Source organism: Antechinus flavipes, chromosome 3 (genome assembly GCF_016432865.1).
Source record: "Antechinus flavipes isolate AdamAnt ecotype Samford, QLD, Australia chromosome 3, AdamAnt_v2, whole genome shotgun sequence".
Taxonomy (NCBI): domain Eukaryota; kingdom Metazoa; phylum Chordata; class Mammalia; order Dasyuromorphia; family Dasyuridae; genus Antechinus; species Antechinus flavipes.
In genome coordinates this window covers 588,489,563-588,508,780 of record NC_067400.1, presented here as the reverse complement: position 1 = coordinate 588,508,780, position 19,218 = coordinate 588,489,563, and the positions used below count along the sequence as shown (strand labels likewise).

At 45.9% G+C, this 19,218-nt stretch overlaps 1 protein-coding gene and 1 long non-coding RNA gene across 4 annotated transcripts in view; both read right to left on the bottom strand.

Moving 5' to 3' along the window:
- LOC127555806 (uncharacterized) overlaps positions 1–19,218 on the bottom strand; it is a 583,775-nt gene that overhangs the window by 198,824 nt on the left and 365,733 nt on the right. The gene's annotated exons all lie outside the window — the stretch shown is intronic.
- The window catches only part of RCC2 (regulator of chromosome condensation 2), a 44,931-nt gene continuing 37,722 nt past the window's right edge, over positions 12,010–19,218 (bottom strand). For all 3 annotated transcript variants that reach the window (XM_051988416.1, XM_051988417.1, XM_051988415.1), the window contains exons 12-13: positions 15,069–15,146; positions 12,010–12,396 (exon numbers count right to left, since the gene is read on the bottom strand). In XM_051988416.1, the coding sequence (XP_051844376.1) occupies positions 12,289–12,396; positions 15,069–15,146 (186 nt within the window). In that variant the 3' untranslated portion in view covers positions 12,010–12,288. The remainder of the gene's footprint in view (positions 12,397–15,068; positions 15,147–19,218) is intronic.

Below are 19,218 nucleotides of genomic sequence, written 5' to 3'. Positions count from 1 at the left end.
TAGTTTTCCTTCTGCCCAAAGAGACCAGGATTGTCTTAAATGTTTAGCTTATACATTGGGATTATTATATAGCTCTTCAGTGTTGCACACATCAGACAAATAGATGGACAATTAACCTTCTTAAATTTTTCAGATGCCTTTTCTCCTGGATCTGTCTTAATTCTTATTGGACAGTTTGACACTCTATCTCCTGCTAGTATGCCATAGTTATGGTCCATACAAGTCACAGGCTAGATGGAATTGGAGATTTTTCCCAGCTTGTCTACCTATAACTTTTCTATTCCTCAAGGTAAATAATACTTGTACTATCTCCTAGGCTTTTTATAAAAACGAGAGTTAAAGTAAGATTGGACATGGGTAAATGTGGTCCTAATTTACAAAAAAGTAGAAGAGACCAGAATTACTTTGATCCCAGAGAAAATTCTACAATGGATCCTTAAAGATGGATACTTGATGTCTAGAAGGAGGAAGAATGATTATAAAGGACTGAAATGATTTTTTCACAAAACACTCTAATCTCTTTTTAAATTTATTTTTATCTTTTTTTAATTTTTTTAATTTTTTTCTTAAAATCTTAAAATTTTAATTTTTAAATTTAAAATATTTTTTAATTTTTTTTAAATTTAAGTTATTAAAAGCAACGTAAGTAGGCTACTTAATATAAGGGAGGTGCTGTAGATAATTTAATTTTAACACTTATTGATAACTGAATCATGCCGTTTTTAGGGCAAGAAATCAAACTTGGGTATTTCTAATGAAGTCAGAATGTTCTAATGTTCATCTGAGAATAACCGCTTTTTGAAGAGATGGTTTGGAACTTGGATGATCTCGAAATAGTGATGACATAAATGGGGAGTTCCCCAGGAATCTGTACTACACCCCATTCTAATAAATATTTAAGTTGTTTAGATAATGGTACGCATAATATGCTAATAAAAAATTTAGATGACACAGACAGACAACACATTGGTTGACAAAGTCAACCAAAAAAGTCTTGACAGGAAAGGACCATAGGATCAGAGCTGTTGGGGACCTTGGCTGCCACGTGGTCCAATCCACTCATCATATAGATGAAGAAACAGATTTCGAAGACTTAAGTGACTAGCCCATGGTCACAGCTGGTAAGTGTCAGAGGCAGGATTTGAATACATTTCTTGACTCCAAGCCTAAAACACTAACGAATGTCCCCTGGAAGACAGAATAGAAGGAGCTTTGAAGACCCAATGGAAACCATCATGTAACAATAGCATTTCAGGCACCATGACCATGTGGTCAGAAGTTAGTTTGAAGATGGAACTAACATACTCCCTTGTTTGCAGGATCTTGCCCACAATTCTCCCCTCCCATCACTGAGCCTTTGCCCTGGCTGTCTTCCCCCCCTCCCCCCCCGTATGGGGAATACTCTCCTTCCTTCTGCTCATTCTCTTAAAATTTCAAGTTTTCCTTAAAACTTGGCTTGAAATTATCACCTTTTATGTGTCCTCCACCATCCCCACTCGCATCCAGAATTCCTTCCCATATGATTTTTTCATTAAGATCATGGATTAAAGATGGAAGGGGTGTTACAGATTGGAGAAGTTCTGACTAGTCCAGAATCATAAGACTAGTAAGTTCTTGGGGCAGGAAATCAAACTTGGGCGTTTAACCTGAAGTCAAACTGTTCCGGTGTTCTATCTCCTATACCACCAGCTGCTTTTATTCTGCATCCATTCTGCCTCTGTATGTGTTGTCTCCCCCATTTCAATATAAGATCCTCCAGTGCAGGGTCTGTTTTCCTCCCATATTCATATTGTCCCAAACTTAGAACATGGGAGCTATTTAATAAATGCCTTATTGACCAATGCCAGGACCAGAAGAAGGCCTACAGCCGGACAACCCAATTCTACTTATTATTACATATACCTCACCACTACTGTGGGAGGTAGGAGCGATTATTAGCAGTTTACAGAGAAGGAAACAAAGGCACACTATGGTGCACCTGTGCCTCATTTAATAGATGAGGAAAATGAGAATCAGAAATCGAGATCCTATCTCAAGTTAACAGAACCAGGACTACACCAGACTTTTAGTTATACCTGCAGAGTGCGCCATGAAGATGTGGGTACCTTCGGAGACCTGGATGAGACAAATGAGGGAACTCAAGACAAGAAGGGAAATGGCAGCATCCTTGGGGGGGGGGGCAGTCCATCTCTGGGCACCCCTCATTAGTCTCATCCAGGTCTCCAAATAATAATTAGGCCCCCCTCAATGGTTCTACCCATCTACCCATTCCCCAGAAGATAAAGGGAATGCTATCCACACCCCGAGGATGAACTGTGTCTGAATAGACTGAAACATATTTTTTTTAATTTTATTTTTCGTGTTTTTTGGGGAGGATAGGAGGGTAGATGTGTTCTTTCACAACATGACATATGGAAATGTTTTGTATAACTTTACACATCCTTTTTAAAGGGGGATGGAGTGGGGAGGAAGACAGAATCTAGAGCTCAAAAAATTCTAAAAACAAATATAAAAAAGTTTTACGAGTAACTGAGGAAAATAAAAATATTACATTAGAAAGAATAAGAGGAAAGAAAGAGGACAAGCTCTAACCCAGATTAGTGGTATCTGCTGGAACTTCTCTCTGAATAATGTGATTCATTTTTCTTTAGTGTAATTAGCCCCGGGCATGTGGTGAGTGGTTGTGTGTTGGGGGGAAGGGGGAAATGTCAAATGGGAAGCTCTTCTCTCCGAGTCTCCTCTCCTTTCCCCATTTATAAAGTCAGAGTTCACCCATCATGTGAGGGCTCCACGGCCACAAGGCAGGCCCTTCATCAGTTGTCTTCAGCTTCTCAAACTCCCCTTTCATACTCTGTTGTATTCCCGGAGTCGGTCTACATTGTTGCCCTCTGCACTGTCACAAGAGTTCCAAAATGCCTATCAGCATCGGATCCTGAGGCCCAGGCTCTGCTCCCCACGTCCATGATAATCTTTTCAAGCTATTTCTGGGAACACCCTCTCGTTGGGAGAGCTTTTCTGGATTTCTGAAGCCAAAAAGTTCTAACAAGCTGAGCAGTCATACAGCGTTCTTCAAAACCTAATGGGCCGCCTTCCGCGCCTCTCAACCCCGTTTCTTGCTGTGCTGCTGGGACCTCTCTTTCTGGTGTCTCCTCTCTTGCCTACGGGGCTCTAGCCTTGAAGGCCATACTCACTACTCTGGTCTTCCAAGAGTTTTTCTTGAGGGCTTGGGGTTCTCCCTTACTTTGTAGGGCCCTTTTGGCCTAGGATGACCGTCCCATTCTCGCAGAGTTCCTGACCCTTGAAGTTAGGAAGAACCTTACAATTCTTCAATTCTGGATTCATCATTTTACTAAGGAAACAGGCCCAGAAAAGGTCAGTGATATCTCCTCCGTTCCACAGTGGTGAGGAATTAGCACCCAGGTCCTTTGTCTACACGGCCAGCAGCACTTTCCAGCCTAACAGCAACTTATCCACTCGTTCTTCTCAGGCAGGATTAAAGTCAGGAGGCAGTGGGATGCAGGAGATCTTTCAAACGAGAACCTGTACAGAGCTTGTCGAAACAAGTGTAGATAGAAAGGTTATCTAAGTGGCAGTGCAGGACCTGAAATCAGAAAGAAACCCTTAAGATTGCATTCACAGGGCACACCAGGTGGGGGCTCGCACTGATGAATGTTGCCATGGCAGTGGCAAGGATGCTGCCCAGGCAGGTTGGCCCCTGACTCCTCCAGGTGATGGTAGAATATTGGTCTTTATCAGGCCTTTCCCAAACCCAGATAAGAATAACAGTGAAAATAGTAACATCCCATCATTATGTCATGTTGTAAGGCTTACATTTCCTAACTATTCCCAAAGGAATATCAAACTGTGCCCACCCTTTGCCCCAGCAGTGCCATTACTGGGTCTGTATCCCAAGGAAATCATGAAGGAGGGAAAAGGACCCCCATGAGCAGAAGTGTTTGTGGCAGCCCTTCTTGTAGTGGCAAGGAACTGGAAACTGAGTGGATGCTCATCAGTTGGGAGAATGGCGGAATAAGTGATGGTATATGAATATTATGGAATATTATTGTTCTATAAGAAACAATCAGCAGGAGGATTTCAGAGAGGCCTGGAGAGACTGACAGGAACTGATGCTGAGCAAAGTGAGCAGAACCAGATCATTGTACACGGCAACAGCAAGATTACATGATGGCCAAGTATGGTAAGACTTACATCTTCTCAGCAAGACAATGATCCAAGGCACTAGAAAATGGCATCTCATCAGGGAGAGAACTATGGAGACCGAATGCAGATCAAAGTATATTCTTTTCACCTTTTTTTTGTCATTTCCTTTTTCTTTCTCATGGGTTTTCCCTTTTGTTCTTTCTTTTACAACATGACTAATATGGAAATTTTTTTAAAGTTTCCCAGAATGAGTAAATAATGTTAGTTTTTCTCACCCATTTTATACCAGGAGTAACTCAGAAAGGGAGAATCTTGTTCAAAGTCATACGATGAGTGTGTCAGAGAAGCATTGTTTACTGGAAAGAATACTGGCTTTGGAATAGAAGGACGTGGGGATCAAACCTGGATCTTTTACCAACCATTTAGCCTGAGACAGGTCCATCCTTTTTAGGAAGCTGCAGATTTCAGTTCCATTCAGCTCCATCTGACCGTATTCAGTGACAGGAAATTTACTATTTGTCAGGTAACTGCTCTGTTACAGCTATAATTAAGTTTCATCCTAAACAGGGGCCTAATGTGCCTGCTCCCTGGAGCATCCCTTCCTTGTTCAGAGTCCTGCCCTTTGGAGGTACACATCTTGTTTCATTAGGATGATGGAGACCACTGGTGATGAGATGCCTTCCAGCTCTACCACGTTACTATATATCCAAGCAGCTAAAATCCGGTGTCCTTGTCTAGCACAACCTGTCCAGACTATGAATATTCAGCAGATCAAAGAGAAGTAATTAAAATGATTAATTTTGAAGAATTGGGATGTTAAAACACAGAACATCAGAGCTAGGGAGCTCTTACTTAGAATGCAGAAAGTCAGAGCTGGGAGAACGTTAGAACATAAAATGTCAGAGCCGGGAGGGCCCTAAAACCCAGGATGTCAGAGCCGGGAGGGCCCTTAGAACCTGGGAGGTTGGAGCTGGGAAGGCCCTTAGAACATGGGATGTCAGAGCTGGGAGGGCCCTTAGAACCCAGGAGGTCAGAGCTAGGAGGGCCCTTAGAACCCGGGAGGTCAGAGCGGGAGGGCCCTTAGAACCCGGGAGGTCAGAGCCGGGAGGGCCCTTAGAACCCGGGAGGTCAGAGCCAGGAGGAACTTTAGAATACAGAATTTGAGGGTCAGATCTTTATAATCTCCAATCGAGAAGGGGAAGGTCTGAGCATGTTGACTCTTTATGAGGCTGGGAATCAGTATTACAAAATGCAGCAGTCTAAGAAACTGGCCAGGTTAGACATATTAAAAAAAAAAATAAACATTTCAGATGGTTGCCAATCAGAGTATTTCTTTCCATCAGGCCTGTTTCTGCCAAAAGCAGCGGTGATGAACTGGAAATGGCCCCTCTCACACCACCCCCACCCCCAAGCGGCTGCCGAGCTCCAGTCACCAGAGACCATCCCGATGAACTTCCCATTAATGGCTGGAAGCTTGATGCCCCCTCGTGGTCAATTTTCCACACAGCAAATTAAACTTGGGGAACTGGCTTTGATAATGTTTTTGCTTCCTCCATAATTCTCCGCACATAACTCCCATTTATTAATGGGTGAACTGTTATGGATAAAATGAAGTGAAACAGACACACGGGAAACAATTAATTTCAATGTTTTTTTTTTAAATATTCAAATTAGAAGCAAAGGCAAACATTGGGCTATGTGCAGACACCATGATAAAATTAATGAGTAAATGTAATGATTAAAAATGTAAATTAGTCCCCAAGGCTTTGCACTTTCCAAACTATAAGAAAATTAGCATGGTCCAGTATCGGGACAGTATCAGGACCAAAATTCAGAATGAGTTGGGATTAGTTGGTAGCTAACAATAAGGAGCTTTAAAAAGTATGTCTCATTAATGGTATAAATATGGACACCTATATTAGATTTAGCTATATTTTTACCATGTTTAACATATTGATTACTTGCCACCTAAGGAAGGGGATGGGGGGGAAGATATTGGAACACAAGGTTTTGCAAGAGTTAGTGTTGAAAAATTATCCTTAAAAAAATTAAATAAATTTTTTAAAAATTATCCTTGCATGTTTTGAAAATAAAGTTTCAATTTTTAAAAAAGAGAAAATGTTCTCTCATGAGATTGTTGTTTGTCCTTCGTTCTTGAAGATGACCAACGATACGTCTTGACTAATGGCCAGTGGAGGTTCATAGACTCACAGGTTCTCGTTTGGAAAGGACGGACTCTGGAAGTAATTTTGCCTAATTTTCCTTCAGCAAATAGCTCTTATTTGTCCTTCATTCTCCAAGGGGACCCTGATATCAGAAGGCGCTGTCTTGATATGCAAGGGATTTAAGTGAGGGAGAGCTGTGCAGTCGCCAGCCCCGCTTTTCCCTCTAGATCCCTCTGGGGCCAGTAAGAAATTGGGAGATGGCCCTTTCCCAGGTCTGTTTGTGGGAGGCAACCCCCAATCAGTGGTTAAAGGAAAGGTGAGAAGGAAGACAAGAAAGCGGCCCAGTTTGCCTTCAAGAGTCCAAGCCAAAAGGGACCCTGAGTCTGACCAGAACAGAAACGATCGCTCCTGACCAAAACCCCACTGAGCGGATGAGGTTCCGGCCGGGAGCTACTACTGTCGGCCAATCAGCCAGCGCCAAAGTGATTTGGGCTTAAGGCAAACTCAAGTCCGTGCATTGAACACAAGTGGGCCCTCCCCATCTGGTTTCCTAGAGCTCTATTTCAAGATTACCAGAGAACTCAAGAAGGGCTAGAACCAGTCTTTGAGGGGGAATGGGACAAGGACAGTTCCTCTTCCAGGAATGATCTTTGCACTCAAATTGAGGCGGTAAGTCAGTCTATGTGCCTTTGATAGCTCATGGGGCCTGTGTGTGTGTGTGTAGATGGATATATTTTATAGACATAAACATATATATATATACACACACACACACATCCTCCAGTCCTAAAAGTGATAGACATGACTGGAAATCTGAGTGACATCTGCAAGGCCATAGTCAATGAAAGAATTACAGAAATATAAAAGGGTAACTATCCCTGTTTTTAGTCATATTGACTTTTTTTGCTTTTATATACTTTTTTTTTCCTCCCATATATCTTTTCTATCTCGCCCAAAGAGGTCGCTTTCTTTTGCTTTTAATATATTTTCATTTTCTTGAAATATATCTTTTCTCCCATCTCTCCCAGAGAGCTAATCTGTCAATCTACTTACTACACACCAGGGGCTCTACTAAGCCCAGAGGTTTCCAAAAAAAGGAGTAAGACAGATTCTGACTTCAAGAAGTTCCCAGTGGTAACAAGAAAAGTTATGTACAAATAAAATAGAGGACAAATTAAACAAAATGAATGGGGAGAAAGAGCTTACACTAAGGAGGATCAGAAGAAAACAGAAGCTGGAGATAAGGAAGATGGCAGGCCTGAGGGGCAGTGGGGAAAATGACTGAAGTCAGGAAGTGGGCTGCCTTGTTAGAGCAAGGAAGCCAGCTCTCTGGGTCAAGGAGGTTGGGGGAAGGAGGGAATAAGATGGATGGTGGAAAGGGAAAAGGGGAAGGGTTTTTAATGCCCGAGGGTTTAAAATCAGTCTCAGAGATGGCCATACTTGATAAAAGATTATTTAACATCTGAATGGTGATTGAAATGGAGGTAGGACAATGTGCTGATTTTTAAAATTACTGTCTTCTTTCTATGTACATCATTGTAGTAATGCTGCTTGTTCTTCATATAGTAAAGTGTTTTGCTGAAAATAATCAAGTTCATAATTTAAAAGAAGAAAAGGAGCAGATGTTTATTAACCTGTTTTTCTGTTAAAAACCTGAGGGCCCACAGGTCCAACTTGCAGTGCGAAATCACATCCAAAAAGTAATCCCTAAAATCCTGGGCCTGGTAGAAAGGCAGGACTTCCAGCTGTCCCCTGCACTCCAGTGAGGTTTGGCCGTGGCTGTGTTTAGTGCTAGGGGTCAGAGTAAACTAGAGACTGGTACAAGTTAACTCACTGGGAATTGTCTAGTCAGAAGACTGGGAGGAGGGGGCAAGCAAAAGGGGGCCCGTCCCCAGCCATCAAAGGGCCTGGTTGTGTACCCTGACCCAGAGAGGAAAGCCAGGAGCAGTGGGAATAGAGGCAGATCCAAGTCTGACGTCAGGAACTTCCTAAAGCAAAGGCTGATACAAGAGTGGAATTTGTTCCCCCTTACCAGACCTGACAACATGCGAACATTGCTGAGTTCTTTACAGCAGCTGGTCCAGGTCCTTTCCATCTAATAAAAGTTCTGGGACCTGGTGCAGAGGGTGAACTGGAGGGGTTCCAAGCAGTGTCTGTTTTACTTTCTACTTTGTAAGAATGGAAAAATCTCAAAGGCAGCAGCTCAACCCCAGCCTCAGACAAAACATGGGGTCCAACTCCTGACTTCGCCACTCATTTGGGCCCTCTCTAGACATTTGTAAAAAATAAAGTATTCAATTGCTCCCAGGGCTGACTTCTTAGTCAATTCTCACATATTATATCCCAAGTCCACCCAGCTCTGACATCCCGGGTTCTAAGGGCCCCCCCCAGCTCTGACATTGTATTCCAAGCCCCCTCTCAGTTCTGACCTCCTGGGTTCTAATCCCCTCCCAGCAGTTCTGACCTGGGTTCTAACACCCTTCCAGCTCTGACCTCCTGGGTTCTAACACCCTTCCAGCTCTGACCTCCTGGTTCTAAGGGCCCCCCAGCTCTGACATCCCAGGTTCTAAGGTCCCTCCCAGCTCTGTCATCCTGGGTTCTAAGGGCCCTCCCAGCTCTGACATTGTGTTCTAAGCCCCCTCCCAATTCTTACTCTCTCGATTCTAATGGCCCTCAAACTCTGACATCCTATTTTCCAAGGTCTCTCCCAGTTCTAACATTGTTTAAAACCCCAAGTTTCTAACATCCTGTGTCTCACGGCTCTAATATGCTAGACTTACCAAAGAATGGCATTTTCTTAAGGATTACTTGGTCCATTATGGAATTTGCACACTACATTTTAAGCATTCCAAGAGGCTTAAGTGTGCAGAGAAGTGCGTGCCCCTCTGGATGATTTCCCAATGACTTGAGCATCCACCCCAGCCTTCCAGCTGGTCCTGCTTTCAGCCACCTCTCCCTACCCACCCCATCTAGTACTCTCTATTTCCAGGAATCTCATTCTAAGCCCAGGGGGACAACCCCGACTCCTGAGCGGCCTAGAAAGGATCTGCCCTTTTGCTCCCAGGTTCCAAGCCAGCACCAGGGCAGGAAGAGGAAACCTGGATGAGATGAACGCAGATGAACCCCCAATTTGGCTTTTCATCTTCGTGTGTTTCATGGACCCCTTTGAGTGATGAAGTGGTGAATGATGAAGTTATAGACCATCCAGAATGTATGTCAATGCATCTAATACAGGGAACTAAAAAGGGAAACCCATGACACTGAAACAGCACAGACCGGGTTAAGAGTTCCTGCCTTCAATGGACTTCTACTGAATGACGAAGAAAAGAGTCAGAGAGGAGTAAACAGTGATGTCATTTATTTAAAACATTTACTCCAAGAAATATATATATAAAAAAGACAAATTCCAGCACTAAACAAGGAAACTTCTTTTGCCCACCCCACCCTACCCCAAACTACCCCCTCTGCATTCAAGGCCTCCTGGCAGCAGGCTCCTGGGGGAGAGGAGGTGGGTCGGGAACAGCCACTTGAAAACATGATTTGTGATGGATCTCTGGTCATTTTCCATCTCTTCACAAAGTCTCGGACCCAGAGAAAAAAGGGGTACAGGACATTTTGGTTTATTTCCCCCCCAAGCCCCTTGTTCTAATAAAAGAACTTTTGTTTTGCTAATTAGGAAATTCTTATTTCACAATACAAAAATGGAAACGGGGGGGGTAGAGAAACAGACACTCAGAAAGGCTAGTTATACCCTTCCCCCCTCTGATTTTCTGGCTTCAGTCCCTTTGGCATCATGGGTATCATGACCAGAAATTAAGAGATTTGCTTTGTATTTGCACTCTTGGCAGATTCCAACATTGCCACCCCCCTCCCCCCCAATCATCTATCTGGTGAGGACCTTGTAATCAGTACCCATTCTGTTGAATAAATGTCCCTTCCTTCCCACCCCCCACCCCCATAACCCCAAACTGAGCACCCAATAAATCTAACCTTGGTTTCTCAAAATCAAAACCCCCTTGGTGAACACACGACAAGGAAGCAAGGCTCTCCATGTCTCTGACACCCCCCTCCAAGGAGTCTGATCTTTTCTTCCCACCCCACAGCAAGATCTGCACTGGGGTTCCATATGTACAATCAATAATCAAGGTGAGGAGGACATCTAGGGAATAAAGTTCTCAAGATGGCAGAATTAATAAGAAGTGCTTCTTCTACCCCTAGAAAATCTTTTTCCCTTTCCGTCTCCTAATGTAACAAAAGAATCTCACCAGGATGAATTTGTAAGACCAGCTCTTTTTCAGAGGTGAAAAGATTTTTCCACGGCATGTGTCTATGCAATCATGGGATCCCCCTCCTGGCCATCTGTCACCCTTAGGAAGGCCAAAGCACTCGACTTTGCGTCCAACAAAGGGAGAGATCATTTTACAGGGTGCCCAGAGAAGGTGGCAAGGGGGAAAAAACAAGACAACTGGATGAAGATACATTTTTGGCATTTTTAACATTTTAAAAGAATCTATAACTGGTAACAATAGCATAGAAAAGACCCCCGACAATTTGCTTTCCCAATGTCATGAGCTCCGCCTCCCACTTCAGCACATTGGACAGATGCTCACGAATACACCTGGGCTCACCCCAACTCAGTGGCCTCTGACACCTGAGCTGGAGGGAGCCGCTCTATTTCAACTGCGTGGGGTTGGAACAGGGGTCTATAGAAAGGCACCACTTTTTTTCCTCCCAACATGGGACAACAGGGGATGGTAAGAAAAGAAACCTGAGGTCAGTGGGCAGGGGACAAGCAAGCACTCCCACTCTGACATGCTGGAAGGTTTTCAGCCATTGGCACCATTTGGAACTAAGCAAAACTATACCTCGGAGTACTAGGTCTCAGGGCTGTGTCTGAACTGCTCAGAAACCAAACATCGGGGCATAGGAAACCCACGCCCAGATTCACCGACAAAGGCACAAAGGCTCGATCCATCACTAATCGATTCCCTCTGCACCACCAATGGACCAGTTTCCAAGGATAAATATTTGCAACCAGGCCTTGATCACCAAGGGGTCCCATAAAGCTGAAACTTGAAAGGGGAAAGAAAAGACCTCTCTCTGCCTCTCAGACAGACAGCCCTTCCTTCAAGGATCGCTGATGCTCCATGGGAAATCTCTTGGGAGGTGAGGGTGGGGAGAGAGACCTAAGTCTGACATGAAAATCTGTCCTTATTCATTGGTTTTGATCAGAAGTAAAGACAAGGGACAAACGGATACACACAGATCTTAAAAAGGTTCCCATTATAAAACTAAAGCAAAAAACCAAAGGTGGGCCAAAGGAGAACAGAGAGCTGAAGTTGGAAAAGGGCAACACTGAAAACTTTCAACATAAGACACTTGTTCCCAAGGGCAAGGGCTAACCTTGGGCGAAACATCTTCACTAAGTCACCTCGACCCCATGGATGAGAAGAGAATTCTCACTAGTCAGAGATTCTAACCTCATCTTCATGACACAACCAAAAACAACACGGAAGGGACTCGTGGAAAAATAAAACTAAACAAACAAAAACATGTATATAAAATGAACAAAAAGCAACACTTCCCCTCCCCTTCCCACCCAAGGCAAAGCAACAAATTGAAATAAACCCAAACCAAGGCTCAAAAGTTCCTGCCATTTTCATAGGAATGCTAACTCGTCAACTACGAGCAAATATTTTAATTAAACATCTGGGGTAGGGGAAGGGAGAAAGAGAAAGGGAGCGAGAAACGCTTTGGAAATCGTACAGTAAAAAGGTAGTAAACGTTGAATTTGCTTATAAAACGGAACCTCGGGAAGACTAACAAATAGGAGCTTCGGGCCACCTTTTCGCTGTATGTAACCTCTTCTCATCTGCCTTCTTTGTGTCCCAGTGCACATTGGAAATGACAGCTGCCTGGAGCGGCCTGGAGAGCCCGCCAGCAGCCTCGCTGCCCCCCGGCATCAGGAGAGGGTGCGGGGATTATACTCGGGGAGTTTTTTTAGCTTTTCTTTTTCAGTCTCACTCTCGTCCCTCGCGATCACCAAGGAGTGTGAGTAGCCCATGGCAACCTGGGGAGAAGGAATTGAATGAACATGAGCAATGCTGACAACACCAAGGTAGGCGGGTCTTTAATCTCGCTGAAAGGGGGGAGGGGTTAAAAACTTGAGCTATAGCTCTGGTTGGCCCAGTTGAGAAGTGAGTCTAGATATCACACAAGGAAAACATAGGCTTGTTTCGTTAGGTGCTTTGTAATTTACAAAGTCCAAGGTTGAAATTGAAATTGAATAATTGAATAATTGAAAAAGCACAATTCTTTCTCAAGGAAACCAAGTGAAGAGATTTTAAGAGTCAATGTTGAAAACTTTGTGTGTATTTTGGAAAAATAAAAAGTTATTATTATTATTTAATTTTTAAAAAAGCAAAGAAAAAAAGAAAGGGGCTTCGGAGAACATCTAATCCAAGATTAGGTAACTGAGGCCCAGGGAGGTCATCAAACTGCTGATCTGGGATGTGTAAAGTACACTGAGTTAACACCATGATGGAAAGGTTCTTTTCCCCCATTTCTACCTCTGTGACCCAAAGAGCAACCCTGGATAAAACTCTGGGTAAAATAACACCTCCCAGAGATATAATCACATAGGACAGGGCTTCCCGCTTTACAAAGCAAGTTTGTTTACTCTTGAAACAAAGTGTAAAGTAGGCAGCTCACTAGCAGCCTTGAAGATGAACAAGAGACCAACTACTCTCATCTCTTCCCCACAAGAGAGGACCCAGGTGAATGATCGGCTTATATTGGTGGTAACTGTTAAGGGTAGAAGTTGAGCCTCCTCCTTTTCCTCCAAATGCAGCAATCTTCCCACTGAACCACTGTCCATTTTACAGACACGTCACTGGCACCTGGGAAGGCTACAGTTTGCTGAATCTCACCGTGTGCTCACTGCCAGGGTGACCTTGGGCAGGGCCTTACTATCTGATCATTTCCGCATCTCTAACATGGAGGAAGCCAATGGCGCGCCAGACCAAAATTATCATGTGAAGGAGTTCAGCGATCAGAGCTGAGCCTTCATAGATAAGAGTTTTCCGCCTTTCTGAGCTCAATTGCTGACAATGATTGAAAGCACTAGGGATGGGGGATAAAATCCTAGCTCCTACTCTGCAGGCCTCGGTTTTGTAAGCCATGGGAGAGAGTGATGCTAAATGGTCGAAGGCCCCTCTGGCACCTCACTTTAAATCTATGATCCTATGAAAAGAGCAAGGGGAAGTAATAGGAGTCAAACCCCAGGGACACGGAGCATCGTAGTACTTTGACTAAGATGATACCAGTTGGTGAACCAAGCAATAACTACGGGCATGAAATGGTGCAAGACACTAGTGGTGTTTAAACGCTCCTGACGTGGTTACCTGCCATCTGGAAACTGATGGGAGTCTGCTCCCTGGCTGGTTCTTGAACACTAAGCCCGGGGTCATAGGGCCCCAGTTTGAATCCAGGCTGGGCCAAGTGTTTCTGGGAAAACACTTTAACCTCCCTGGGCTCTGGTCGTGCACTGGATCTGAGGGCTCTTCCATCTGGTCCCTGGGAGGCATGTGGGGAACCGCCCGGATTTCTAGTGGAGCACCCCCACCCCCCAAACACTGAAACTTTCTTAGAAGAAACAACTTGCAGAACCACCCCCTGCTAATCTCGAATCTCACCAGGTGGCCAAAGGAAACCACAGATGGAGGGTGAGAGAATGAAGGCTTCCAAGCACCTTCCCTATCTGCGCGGATGGAGCGGGGACACAATGATCCGTCCCTCCCCTTGTTTGTGCCCAAGATCAAGTTCGCCCTGTTCCATGGGGGCTCATTTGCATCCAGCTCCGCCAGGCTGGTTAATGTCACAGCGCGGGGATGAGCCTCCCCATCTGCCCCTCGCTTGCTTCGTTCCACTGAGTGGCTGCACTAATGGCAAATTCAGACTGGGCCCTGTGTGAGAGACGAGGGAGCACTCAGCCTCTGGGAGGAGGAAGGGGGAGGGAGCCAACATTCTTTTTTCCCACTGGGGCTCGGGCAAGGATCAGGACATCCCAGTCCAAGCAGAGCAGGATCCTGGTCCTGCAGAGATCACGGGGGGGGGGGGGGGGGGGGGGGGGGGGAACCCAAGTCACTTGGTCCAAACTGCTCTCCCTACACAAAGGGGAATCAAATCAGTCAGGATTTAAACTGAGGTCTCACATCAAGTCCACCCTTCTCCCCATTTATAGGATCCTAAGTAGTTGGAAGAGACTTTCAAATCTCCCAAGTCCAGCTCCACTCTACTAGGGAAAAAAGGAGGTCAAGATGGGCAAAGTGGCCGAGGACCACGGAAGCAGAGGGCAGGGAACTAACGGGGAGGTACAACAGCCCCTGAATTTTAAGAATGAAGTGGCTCAGGGGAAGTGACTTGTCTAGGATCGCACATGCGTATCTGAGGTGAGATCTCAACTCGCTTCTTCCCGATCTCTAGCCCAGTGCCTGATCCACGCTACAAAGTATGAATCTATAACATGAACAACGGGATGAGGAGATCGGATGGAGCTTGGAAACCTCTCCCGGACAGAGTGCTCTCCCACGAGCCCCTCTCTCCACTCTGGGCTCACGGGAGCACTTTCCCATCCTCGTGGGAGTGTCCATTCAAAAACCACTCGGCAGCGCGCCTGCCACGTGGCAAATCTCGCCTGGCCGAGAAGCGACAGAAAGAGCCAGAAGGGGCGGCCCCGCTCACCTGCTCCGTGTAGATGCCATCCAGAGTCTTCACTTCTTGGGCCGCAGTGGAAGACTTGGGTTTGTGATCACCATAGCCCTGGAGAAGCACAACAAACAGAGGATTTGTGAGTGTGGGCGACGAAGGCCCATCCCAGCTCTTGGAAGGGCAGGGGAGGCAGCCTCGGATCCTCCGGCACGAGGGAGCCTTCCCTCCCACTGCTAGCGGAGAGGTACAAGGGGAAGGAGAAGTGTCCCCGGCGCTGTGCCCTCAGGCACCTCACTGAAGGGAAGACACAATCAGGCTCCAGAGGCTGTTTGGGGCCAGGGTTCCTTGTAATGTAGGAGTCCAAGCTGGCCGGCCTAAACAGCCGTGTGTTCCAATCCCCCTCCCCCACGGCTTCCAACTGATGGCCCAAAGGGACCAGGATGCAGAAAAGGAGAGAGGTCAAGAAGCTATTGACATGTGGGCACTTTGCTCCTGAGAGCCTAGAAGCACACAGCCAGGATACGTCAGACTAGAACCCAGACTCCGGCCAACTGATTGTAACACGCCGAGTCCTGACCCCCCACAACTGCAGACAACTGGTGGGGAAGTCTTAATGTGAAAAATACTAGGCTGTCAAAAGGACATCTTGAGCTGGTGGAGACCCTGCAGACAGAATCTGCCCCACAGTTCTCAGAAAGCAAGCTCACTAGCCAACTTATGACCCTGCTGGACACGGTCTGGGAAGGAGCTTGGGGGAGTGCTTCACAAATTACTCTGACTCGCTGCCCACAGCCCAGGGTTAAACCTGCCGACACCAGAAGAGACCATGTATTCAAGTTTAGACGAAGTCCAAGGCCTCTCAGCTCCCAGACACGCCCACAGCTCTAAGGGATTTATGGGAACAGCCCCAATCAGCCAGCAGAGTCAGAGAAAGCCTTCTTCCCTGGAGCCCATCGCCAGCCCAAGACTGACTGCTTCTATTCCTCTCCCTTTCCCCTCCTTTCTGACTCCCTCTTTTTTTCTTCTCCTTCTCTCCCCCTTTCCAGATCCTCCGTTCTCCTTCCCCGGGACCTGGATGCTCGCCAGCCTCAGACTATCCTGCTTTGGGTAACTGCCCCATCTCCCATCAATGTGACATTTACAAATGTGCCCAAAAGCTATTCAGAGAGAATAACACTAACAGTCTTCATGAATACACTTTTTTCTAAATATAAATCAAGTCAAATCCTGCACTCCTTGCTTTGAGCTACTGGCTCCCAGCCGGGATCTTCCCCTTTTTGGACTTCACAGCCCCACAAGAGCATCTACTAGTCCACTCTGGGTGATGTAATCACCTGCCGGCTCTTTCTGGGCTTCACACCCCCTGCCCAGCCCCAGACCCCGAATTCTCTATCAGTCGGGCGCTCAGCCCTTCAATCCAATCGGTGTCCCTCCCCAGGGCCTAGGGCCGTGTTCCAGAGAGAACCGCCCGAGCCCGCATTCACTCTCCTGAACCAAGAGGCTCATTTAACCCGCAGGAGGACGGACGTGATCAGCATGGAATGGGCACTTACGATTCCAATGAAACCATAATGAAGCTCACATGATGTGTATTCAGGGCCGTGTGCCTGGCACTGGAGACAGAGAAATGAGCAGGAAGGGGACCCGGTCTCTGCCCCTAGAAAGAGCTGCTACAACCCAAAGGACACACACGTGCAACAGCAGAGTTCTCACAGGCCACGTCAGGGGAATTCAGGAGAGCCGGGGCAGACCCGGGCCACACTTAAGAAACAAGTACAATTACCATGGAGAAGCGGGTGCTCGAAAAGCCAGGAGAGTTCTTATGATAAGATGAATGTCAGAAAGAAAGAAAACAAGCACTTATTAGGCGCCAACTATTTGGCAAGCTCTTCATTTAAACTTTATAGCCAACCCAGAAGATGGGTGTGATTACTGTGACTTGCTGAGGGTCACCCATCTGGGGATCGTCTGGGGCTGGTCCTGACTCTCCGAAAGACCTTTATGGAAACAAGAACCCAACCCCTTCTTTTAGGAGAAACAAATATGGTCAGTTAACCAGGGTTAACCCCCTCACCTTACAGGGAAGTTAAGTGCCATGCCCTCAGTCACACAGCTGCCCCCCCATCCTGCTGGCCCAGGGGACCCGAGGCCCCTGCCCCGCCCCACGATGCCCAGGCTGCAGAGGAGCAGAAACAGGGTTCCCAGGATGCGCTCTGCTCAGATCTCCCATTTCTTCCAGGGCCCTGAGAAAAGGGCAGCAGGAGGGACAGGAGTTAGCCCGTGCACGTGAAATGTGAGATAAGGATGATAACAGGAAATGCTAGAGGGACCAAGTGAAAACCACTCAAACTGCCATTGTTGCACAACTGGAAACGAGGCAGAGTTATCACTCACGGACGCTGTGACGCAGCAGTCCTGGCTCTCACCCTGCCACTCTAACAGGGGTCAAGGGCAAAGACCCAGACGGACAAGGAAATGTGCAGCCCCTCTCTGTGCAGGATCCAAAACACTGAGTGTCTAACTGAGAAAAACAAATTGTGGTGTGTGACTGGGATGGAATAATCTTGCACCGGGGTTCCCCTAGGAATTGATGTAGCATTAGTGAAACGACTAGAACCAGCAGAAAAACTGCTAAGAGATTAACAAAACAAAGAAAAAACTGCAAAAAATCTGAGACTCAATCAAAATAGTACATAGAAAGGCACGCCTCCATTACTAAGAGAGCCACAATTCCAGAGGACCAACGGGAAACCCCCCCCCCCCCCGAACATTTTGGAGGAGGGTAAGGATGAGAGAAACACAAAAATAGAGGAGGGAGAGAGAGAGACAGAGAGAGAAAGAGAGAGACAGAGAGAGACATAAATAGAAGAGAGAGCAATTTCGTATACAACGTTCTCCTTTTATTCTTCTATATACAGAAATGTTCCTTTTTATCTAGAATTACTTAAGTTTAGATATTTATGTCTATACACACACATATAAAATTTTAAATTAATGGTGATCATTCATAAAGAATTAAACAAAACATGCTTCTGGGCAACTAGAAGGCCCACGGATGGAGTAAAATTCAGCCTCAGACAGCAAACGGTCCCCAGCTGTGAGACCCTGAGCAAGTCACTTAACCCCAATTGCCTGAGGAGAGGATGGGGAGGGGATTCTGAGTCATTTGGAGGAAGCTCAGAGATTGTTGACTATGGGGCTCAAAGGAAGGACCTGGCCTTGGGCAGAGACAGCAAACTGGTTAGCACAGACTGCAAGAGAGGATCTGGAGTAGAAAAATTACCCCCAAATGTGGCTGGGAATGCTGGGGAGGGCAGTGGACAGACAGTAGGATCTCAAGGCCAGGGATCCGAGTGGGACCCAGGAAGGAGCATGCAATCCTCGACATTCCTCAGCAGAACAAAGGGGAGGGGAGTCTAGAAGGTTGAACACTGGAGCAGAGGGAGAGTATCTAGGGGACTGAAGAGTCCTCCCCACTGTGGGGTTCACCATTATTGGAAAAAAGACCAATCCACTTCCTACCCACACAGAGAAACCTAATTGGATGAAGAAGACATGACTCGGCCATGACACAGAGGGGAAGGCCAGCATCAGTGGAGTTCTGTGTTACAGAAAGGCAGACACACAGCCACATGCCTACCGACGGCCACGTGCACACGATACATTAATATGTACATATACATTGCACTTTTTTTTTCTTTTCTCTTGTGGTTTTTCCATTTTGTGTTGATTTCTCTCTTCCAACATGTTTTATAAATGTACTTTTAAAAAAGTTAATCTACATGTATAACCAGAAAAAAAAACTACCGAAAAAAATAACACACATACATATAAAACGTTGTCTCTGCCTAAGAATGGCAACTCTCATTTCCTTCATTTAGCTTTTCTTTATCCTTCAAAACAGAATAATCAGGCACACATTAAGTGTTTAATAAATGCTTGCCGTCTCCTTCCCTCTCTGCTTTTCCCCCTTCCTCTGCTCCTCTCCCTTTCTCTTAGTGTCCCTCCTTCCTCTCCCTTTTCTCACTCTTCCCCTTTCTCCTTGTCTGTCTCCATGCCTGTCTGTGTCTCTCTCCCTTTCTACCCGTCTGTTTCTTTTTCTGTGCTCCCTCCCTTTCAGTCTCCCTCTCTTTCTCCTTGTTCTTTCCCTTCCTTCTTCTCCTGTTGTTTCTCTCCTTCTCCC